The 9,861-nt window shown below is 40.5% G+C and overlaps 1 protein-coding gene across 1 annotated transcript; it reads left to right on the top strand.

The window, feature by feature from the left end:
* The first annotated feature begins 314 nt into the window (after window positions 1-314).
* On the top strand, window positions 315-4,156 carry inavaa (innate immunity activator a). Its single transcript, XM_030785151.1, has 9 exons — window positions 315-369; window positions 563-696; window positions 1,142-1,264; window positions 1,530-1,761; window positions 1,878-1,931; window positions 2,078-2,312; window positions 2,700-2,855; window positions 2,958-3,654; window positions 4,064-4,156. Exons 1-9 carry the CDS (start codon window positions 315-317, stop codon window positions 4,154-4,156), a joined length of 1,779 nt encoding a protein of 592 aa, XP_030641011.1.
* The last annotated feature ends 5,705 nt before the right edge of the window (window positions 4,157-9,861 follow it).

Here is a 9,861-nt window from a genome sequence, read left to right as displayed (position 1 = left end):
GGTTAAAAAGACTAGTTGCTACTACTTTTGCCTCATTGTCTGAGGAGACATGGGAGAGTCAGTGTTGTTGTGTAGAGTTCAGAAGGTTGACTTTTGCATACTGCATGGCCACACAGATAAATTTGCTTGTCAAATCACAAGCGTTTGGGGAATTAGAGAAAGCCATTTGAGTAGTACAATTGGATGAATGCAAAAGTAAAATTAAAATAAAAATCAACTAGAGACTAACCAACAAATTTCACATCAACAGGTATTTTTGATACAAAAGTGAACCCCCTTTCTCAGTTTGAAGAAAAGAAATCATGAACACAACCATGGACTGCAAGGAGGAAATCAGTGACTCTGATAGTGGAATCATGCTGCACTCTGGTAAGTTCTGACTACAAAACCTGACCTCTGTGTTATGGAGGATTAAATGGTGAAATTGCAGCCCTGTTATGTGTACATAGCTCTTTATTTTTCTTTCATAGACTTTCCTCTATATCCCTCAACCTTATTCAGTGAGTAGCATTCCATATATATTGGGTGTATTTAGTATAGAATCAACCCTTGTGTTGTGCAGGTCCAGACAGCCCCACCTCACCAGTGAAGGACCTGAGCACCCACACACGAGCCATGAGGCTGAAGCATCAGGCTTTAGAGGACAAGCTGGAGCTGTGCCTGCAGGAGCTGAAGAAGCTGTGCATCCGTGAAGCAGTGAGTACCTCTAACCTGCATAAAATATGTGGATTAATGGTCCTAACACTCAATTTACATTTCTCAGAGGGTTCCACAAGGGACTTTAGTTGATAATGATTCTATTGTTTTGACTTACTAAAGCCCGAAGTGGAGAGCCAACGGACAGATGTTCCTTTATAAGTTATTATGGATCTGTTTCACTTGATGTTTTTTTTTTTTTCACAAAACAGAACAAAAAACCTCATAAAGAGTTGTCTGACCCATAGAAAACCCGTTGTGGGTGTTACCTCAAAAAAAAAAAAAGCCTTTCTAGTAGGTTTGAATGGTAGCCAAAATCCCAATTCTGTCTGAAAGACTGAATTATCTTACCTTTATATTTACCAACAAAAGACTTTACCAGAAACAAAAGTTTCTCTAATTTTGGTTCTTGGCTGCCCAGTATAACGTGTTGTTGGGTTCACAGGAGCTGACTGGAAAACTGCCACTCGATTACCCGCTGCTCCCTGGTGAAAAGCCTCCAGAGATCCGAAGACGCGTAGGAACTGCCTTTAAACTGGATGAGAGTTTCATTCAGCAAGATGGACAGGTACATGCGTAGTCAGACAGAGAGTCTTTTAACATTAAACTTACATCAATCTGAACTGCTTCAGCAATGGAGTATTTGTTGTTGGAGATGTGTTAGCAAGTCCTATATTTTCTTTGCTGTTTCTTTTAACACTTCTGTGCCTGCTGATACCCCAAAATAGACCTGTCCAAAGATCATTTTAAGAGAAAATGTAACGGATGCACATGACTTATTCATTGTAGCCTTTTAGTTGTATATTCATTATGTTTGCTATGTTTTTGGACAGGAATCAGAGCTACATGCACTGGAGACAGATTTAGCCTTGCACCAAAAGATTTATGAAGCAGCCCGCAAACTATCCCTTGAGGAACACCTCAGCAAGCCAGTGAAAAAGAGCCGTTTGCAGCAGTGCAAACGTGAAGAGAGGAAAGTGAAGGAGCTGCAGGAGGCTGTGTTGAAGCATCGCATTAATCATGGCTGCGTGTCCCCACAGACCTGCCACACGTCAAGGCAGAAAGGTGAGCTATTCCTTAAACCTAACAGTTTCCTGTAGCTACATATAGGATATAAAAAAATAACCAAACCTTTTGTGAGCACACTTTGATGGCCAAATCTGTTTTGTTTCCTATTTCAGATCTTTTTATTTCAGATGATAGTTCCTTGTCTGATGCTGCAGCACTTGATGATGGTGAGGACACAGTTATGGTTTACAGTGCTGTATAGGAGCGCTACAGATATAAATGCGACAAAAAATAAATCCAAAATTTGGGGTTGTTCTCTTTTTTTAGAGCTAGCTTATGTTTAACACCTACATTTTTTTTCCTGTATACTCAGAGATAGAGTCCAGTCCGTTTTCATCCACAGCTGTGGACTCTCCTTCAGAAGATGTTTTCCTGCCTTCAGGGAGTCCTCATTGCTCTCCCAGTCACGGTCCCCAACAAACCAGCTCCAGTTCCAGTCTGGAGTATGAGCGCTCTCCCATTCAGAACTCCCCCTGGAGAGAATCCAGTCTAGATCAGCCCTATCAGAAGAGCAAGAAGTCCCTCTCTGCGTGCAGTAGTCGGTCCAGGTCAGTGTCACCAGAATTATGAAGATTTGCTTACACATGAATGATGTGAATTTGTTGTATGAAGTCTCACATACCTTGTGCGCCTTTGTACGTAATCAGAATGATTTTAAATTTCGGTAATGACATTGAGGTGGATGACAATGTTACACACCTGTAGTAGCCAACCCGCCTTCTGGATTTCTACATCCCTGAAGGACTTGTTATTCCAGTCCTAATTTAATACGCCTTGTTCCAATATTCAAATGGTCTGCATGACCTGAATGAGGTTTGTTAGATTGGGGCTTTTGGGAACGCAGTACTGCAGGTGGAAAGATCTCCAGAGAGAAAGCTGACTACCCTTGTTATGGAATTTTGTGGAACTTACATTGCTTTGCATTGTGTCAGCAGCAGCCCCACAGGGAGTCCAGTGGACCTCCGTTTGTCAGATATTCCCCCACCCCCTCAGTTTGTCTTCAGAAGCCTGGCTATGTGTAACAATCACTCTAATAGTGCACCATCTACACCAGAACTGCCAGTACGACGCCAGTTCTCCCAGTCCTTTAGGTGAGCCTTAATAACTTATTGTCATTTAAAATAAATTGTTGAAATGCAATTGAAAATGTAGAGGAACCCATCTGGTTGTCAACCTTTCCTTGTATCTCTCAGACTGCCCAAAAGCAAGCCGGACTTTGGAAAGTTGTCTAACTCGGACCAGAACCGGGGACGTGCCAGGATGCCGAGACGTCGTGCAGCTGACTTTGCTGTGACCTCAACAGCTTTCTCGCCCAGGCTGCTGTACCAGTCCAGCTCTGAGGACAGCAGCTCAGAGCACTCCATGTCCTCCTCCTACACTGGCTCACCCAGTCGCGAGGCTAAACCCTGCCCACCTCCTTACGGATACCACCTCAGCGCTCACCATAAGGTTTCGGCTCCGTTAACTGCACCAAACCTTAGAAAAAACAACTCACCTCAGCCTGCCACTGGCCCCTCCCGGGGACCTATTCCTGACCAGACTACAGCTGAGACCGAGATGGCAAAGTTACAGCTTGGTTCACCATCACCAGCTAATTTGGGGACCCAAAACAAACATTTGGGTGGGGAAATCACCTCCCCAAAAAGGATCCTCAAACCCCCACCTCCATACGCAGGGCTGGTCCGAACACCTTCGTTGAGAGAGTACCCAAATCATGCCAGCAGGGCTCTTCCTCGAGAGGTGGTATCAGCAGATCTCAAATCCTGGCACCAGAGGAACAACCTGCAAGGGTTCCAGCCTCGCTCGTTTGAGCGGCAGGGATCAATCCGAATTAAGCGCTTACCCAAAGAGGGGCCACCTCCCTATGACCAAATCCACCCTGTCAGACAGGTAAATTCTTAGTTTCTTAAGCACATGCATTAATTCATAGTTAGAGATAATAATGTCTAAACCTCACTTCAGGCAGCCCCTTCCTCTTATTAATTTATTACTAAACACTTACTGAGAGGTTCTTACATAAGAGCACTGTGGGTGTACAGCTGCTCCTGTGATATCATATTTGTTTATATGAGCCAGATGCACAAGAGCTTGAACTGAGCAAAGACGTGAAACATTCGTAGCTTCTTGTAGAGAGGATGATGATTCAGTGGTGCCTAACATAAGCTAAGCTAGTTATCGCGATTAGCGATGGTTTAGAGCCCATTGCATAATAACAAAGGGTAAAAATACACACACAGGCATAAACTTTATAACACTGTGAATCATACTAACGCATGGTATGGCCTTCTCCTTTCTCTAGGGTCCTCAGAAAGTGATACTCCAGAGGGCTCCTGATGGGACCCCACTACAGTGGTATGAGGAGGAGAATTCTGAGATCATAAGCCAGGTGTAACTCAGTAACTCTTGGCACATACACAGCACAAAACCTTTTTTTCATTTTTTAATTTGTATTTTTTTAATTTATTGAGCCAATGGACTCGAAATGAGGATGAAAAAAGCTCTGTTTCTGATGAAGTGAAACAGAAGTGTGAAGCCACTGAAATACGGAAAGCATTTCTACAAAAAAAAAAAAAAGACTGTTTGTACCACTTAATTTTATTTGAATTTTAAGTCTGAGACTTCATTGTAAGGCACCATGCCCAAATTTATTTATTGTATGTAAGTGATTTACTGTATTATTATTATTATTATTATTATTATTATTATTATTACTGAATTACATTCCAATACAAAGACAATGATTGTTTTTTGTTTTAATAAGTTATGTTCATTTATTTACGTTTCAAGTATGTTAGTGTCTGGCACACAGTTTTACTTTATTAAGCATTTTAGTTTAGTGCAGTTTAAAGTATAATTTTCTTAATGTTGTAGTAGTCTTTCAGAATGTTTTCAAATTCTAACACTCTTTGTAATTTGCTAATTTTTTCTATGCCGTGAATGTCAGTGCTATGCTAAATGCTGCTATGCTATCCTCTAATTTTAAGGATTATATGTTTTTAACATGATTACTCTTAGTCTCCATACTAAGCACCTGTATCTTTAATGTCAAGCATTATGAACTGTAACTGAAATGCTTCCTAATGCATTGTGTTTGCGCACTAACTGTACAATTCAATTTATGTTATTAACAATAAAATAACATCAAAATCATCAAGGCTGAGTGGCAGAATATAGACACATTCACACTCTGAGGATTTCAGAAGGACAATAAAAGAATAACCTTTATTTCATTCAAAGTCTAGTACTCAACAACAAAATTTACTCCATAGGTACAAAAATAGTAATATCTCCTTGAGCACAATGTACGTCCGAAATATTTTTAACTTTTAACAAAATCACAATTTAAAAAAAATAAATAAATAAAAACCTCTGAAATGTGATTATTAGCTTAGTTTCATAACCACAATACAGGAGCTTGGAGAAACCATACCAAAACTGACATCAGTATAAGTGAAAACAGCACTATTAGGTAAATTACAAAGATTATCCAGCGGCAGTGATACAGCCAATGTACCAGCGGCCGGTGTCTTCACATGGGGGCACAAATAGAGAGATGACAAAAGATTTATGAGAATGCAGACAAAAATACAAGGATCTATTTAAGAAACTGTGAGTATATTTTGATGTGGGACTTACGGGTCTATGCCGCATTTGTTGCAGACACTGATATTAAGTCTGCGAAGTAATCTTTTTTTCCTGAGAGGATTTGCATCCAGAGCACCCTTGCTTTTAGCTCTGTGTCGCAAGCGTGTCTGAACTGGACTGGAGAAGAGAATAAGATTTGATCATTTTTTTTACATTTTGCTAATTGCACATTAACAATGTAGCATAAAAACATAACCTACAAGTTCTACTATCAATACCTAACATCTAAGACTAATTTTTGAACTACTCGGAAAGCCAAATTAACGTAATATAAGTAGGGAATAAGGAAATGTAATGCAGACAACATAACAAATCTAAAACTAACTCGTCCACTGAACTCTCTGTAAAAGGATATTTCTTTCTGTTTCTTGAAAGCATGTATCAGGATTTCTTACTGGCTGAGAGAAAGTGAGCTGGTCGCTGCAGTTTGGGTATGTGTAGTACATCCGTAAGAGGAGGAGACTGATGTATCAGTCGGCACCTGAGTTGTACTTTTCCCTGAGACTCCATGTTCCCTATAGAAAATTCAGATTTGTGAAAGCATGAATTTACACTGACAACACTCTTCACATCAGATGTACATTAGAAAAATAACTTTCTCTTGAACTTTCCCGCTGACCCACAAGATTTGTGTGAAAATTTGCCCCAATCTTGAGATTGCTGGAATGCTGAAATTCTGAATGCTGCCTGTGGTGAGCCTATAGTCTCGTGTATTGAGTGCAAGCTTCAAAATGCAGTGCTTGGTAATTGCCTCTTTAAACTCACAAATTGATTCAACTATGCATTCACTATCAGTCCTCAAAGCATAGGAGAATAATAAATGTTGCGTTTTCATGAAGTAGATGTGGACTTAAAATACCTGCCATCTTGGTGCAGGTGACCATTGTCTTGCGTTAACTTGGCTTTGTTAAAGGCTTTTGACTCTGAGTTCTGTCTCAATATCTTCTTATTGGCTTTCTCTCCAGCTGATTGGTTTTCCTTTTCCCTTTGCTTCCTCTTTTTAAGAAACAATGAGAAGTTTTAAAACTGACACTGAACGTTTTACACTGTTTCATTTTACTGAACATGCAGTAGACAGCTTTGGGTGCACCTCTTTCTGACCTGGCTGTGTTGGGTGATAACAGAAATGCTGACTCTACGTCGTGTGTTGGACTGTGAGAAAGAATAAAAGATACATGAAAGGCAGAGACATTAAATTAACTGTTTATATAATGAGCATTAACATTAACTAACTAATGTTTATTAGTTGGATGAATATGGAATCATATCAGTGAAACCATAAAATTTCATGTTAATGTAATTATGGTGGAGAACATTACATAACAACGAAATTAACCTTACCCTCTGTACATCTTTGGTCTTCTGCTTTGCCTCATCCTCCTCTGAGATTATAAAAAAAATACTGCATTACAATACGTGGGATAAATCCAATTAACACATGGTTTTCAGGTATCTGCGAAACAGAGCCGTGAATCTTCTAAGTTTGTACTTCACACAAGGGAGGGATGTTTGAAAACGCCAATTTAAAAGGAACACATGGTGCTTTAAATAAAAGAAAAGGGAGAGCATGAGATCTTGGATTGAGCTTGTGAACTTGCCTCTGAACTCAGTGGATGGGTGTTGTTGGTTGCTTGTTTCCAGCTGTTTCTTGATCTCCTCTAGCTCGGCTTTGTCTGTCTCATGACGACGCTTCAGGTGCTCCACATGAGCCACCATCAGCTCCACTGCTCTGCTCACTTTAGCCTCCTTGAAACACATTCATCATGTCACACTCTCCACAACAGAACATTACTTGTGGAGTCAAAAATAATGAGGTGTTTGAGCAAGACGCTAAAGAAAATGATATTCAGCACTTCGTACCTGGTGAACCGCACCCAGCACCTCGGCAGTGCTGGCAATTCGCTCAATAGTTCCGGCGAGGATGGTCAAACACAGCTCTAGTCTCTGTAAGATCTTGTAACGCTTGCTGTCTAAACACATTCCCTTCAGTGTCTGGTGCCAGTAAACAAACACGCATACCATTAGAGATCTGATCAGATCTGTTAACAAAATTTGTCTAGGAATCTAAAGTGGGTGCCAAAATAAGGAGAAACCAAGCAGGATCCAAGAATTCTGGATGACAAATAAACTGTCTTGTTCCAGTAACCTGCTACATCACCAGTGATCAAGAACTATGGTGAATTTCCATGCTATATCTTGTCGAGATCCAGACTGGTGGGAGGCCCACATGCCTGGTTGACATTCCTGTAGTCTCAGTGTACCTCTAGTGTTTCGTGTCCTCTCTGTAGCTCCAGGTGCAAGTTCTCCTCAGCTTTATTTCTGGCATGTTCCTCAGTCTGCAGTCTCTGGCCGAGGGTGAACTGGTCACATCGGAAAGCCAAGGCAAGCTGGGAGAATGCATTCTGTGAGATTGTAAGCAGCTACTTTTAGAACCTTCTACTCATCCAGATACAGGAGTGACATACTGAGTCTCTTTAGTGTTAATTATTAAGGCAAATTCTGTATTAAAGGCACAATTCTGTATTAAACTGCAATCATTGAGGATCAGTTGAAAATGGAAATGGAAATGGAAATGCAAGTGTGTATTCATGACATCAACAAAGAGATGAAACAAATATGTAATCAAGGCTGAAGAATCATTTTGAAATGTTAATGGATGGAACTCAAAGCAAGCGATGAATATGAGCGTCTCAACCTCCACTTCTTCCTCCGTCATGTCAACACTGTCACAGAGAGAATGAAAAAACTGTCAGGGTGAAATTCAGAGAAAGGCAAAAGCGCAAAGTCCCCTACAAATACAGTGATGTGCATCCACTGAGGTAACAGTGAAAAATAAAAGTGAGCACTGTTGTCGTCCATATGCCAAAGACAACACAACCTGTTGGGGCCAAGTCGCTCCATAACGGACAGCTCATTCCAAGTTTTAATGTCCTCTTGCATCGACTCTGAAAGTGGAAAAATGTGCATGGTTCATTCCCGCGAATTTCTGGGAAGCATTATTCATAGAACACTCTATTAATACCAGCCCTTTCTTTTCATGACTTTAATTGGATATAATTGGTAAGGTCTGTTGGTTTCACTTTCCATAAAAACACTAATATATGATTTTGTTCCAGTCTTAATCTAACACTAACAAATCTAATGACAAATCTTATATTTATACCTCTAAAAGGTGCATCTGCCCACAAGGGGTACCAGCTGTCCAACCCTAACTAAGAGTACCTTCACCAGTGTAATCCACGCTGTCTCTCATTATGTTGGTATTGGCCATTTTTGGACCCCAGAGGGCTGGAAAGGAAAAGAGGAAAACTTTTTCAAATCCTGTTGGCCTAAAGGCTTAGTGCCAGAAGAGGGAAGATACACTACCTTTAAAACTCCTAAAACGGCTATCAGGGAATAGTGACAATTGAATAAACAGCTGAACAAAACCTGTATCTTATCTCCTATGAAGTGAACTCAGACGATAGCCCAGACATAGATGTCATAACAACCCTACAGAAGTAACAGTTCATAAACCATGGTGCTACTCGTTACACAACATAAATAGAGTCTGAACTCAAGAAAGAGAGAAGGAAAGAGAAAGATAGAAAAAAAGAAAGAAAGAACACCTTGAGAACTTCATGCTTATGTCTGAACAAAGCTGCAAAGATCACACACACCGCAACAACAGTGTGGCTAAAATGTGCTTAGGGAATCACAATGTTCAACACACCTCAGCCTGAATCTGCAGACTCAAGTATAAACAAATGTCGATAACTTAGTCCATTTCCATTAAAATGGTCTCTTTTAGAGTAGATGCTATGTGCAATTTATTCTTCCAGAGATTCCGAATTATCCTACTTCCACATGCAGAGGAGACAAACCCAGACCACGATGGCTGCTAATCCAACGTGACCAGGCCGACCAAACCGTTATCTCAGTTTCTCATTCAAGACAGCTGACGTTTGAAGAAGGGGACAAAAAAAAAAAAAAAAACAATGCTGGCAATGATGACCAAACCACAGAAGGAATATAATCCTGGGAAGAAAACAGAAATCTTATGTCTTACCAAATGGTTTGCTTTGATTCCTGGTCTGTCCACCTCTCCTCTCAAACTGCCACAGGGCAGTAATCTCATTAGGAGATACAGAGACAAGACCCAGCTTAGCGACTTGTGATGGCTTTCACCTTCACTGCTAAGCCACAGTATACGGGGAAAAAGAACTCATCAGCGGAAGCTAAATATAGCTTCGGCATTTCCCTTACAGCTATTCAAAGATGAATGGCATGAGACTTTGGCCATTCTCACAAATCCGTACACAGAAAACACTAATTGTTACCCGGTTCCTTTTCAACAATTGGTAAGCAACACATTGGGGTTTTTTTTAGACATTCTGATGAAAACCATGTGTTCCATGTCTGTGAATACCAGTTAGTCTAATGTAATAACGGGTGAGGATATAGCATTTTAAG

This window comes from Chanos chanos, chromosome 9 (genome assembly GCF_902362185.1).
Source record: "Chanos chanos chromosome 9, fChaCha1.1, whole genome shotgun sequence".
Classification (NCBI taxonomy): Eukaryota; Metazoa; Chordata; class Actinopteri; order Gonorynchiformes; family Chanidae; genus Chanos; species Chanos chanos.
Note: the sequence above shows the minus strand (reverse complement) of the source record. Positions and strands in the feature narration are given on the sequence as shown.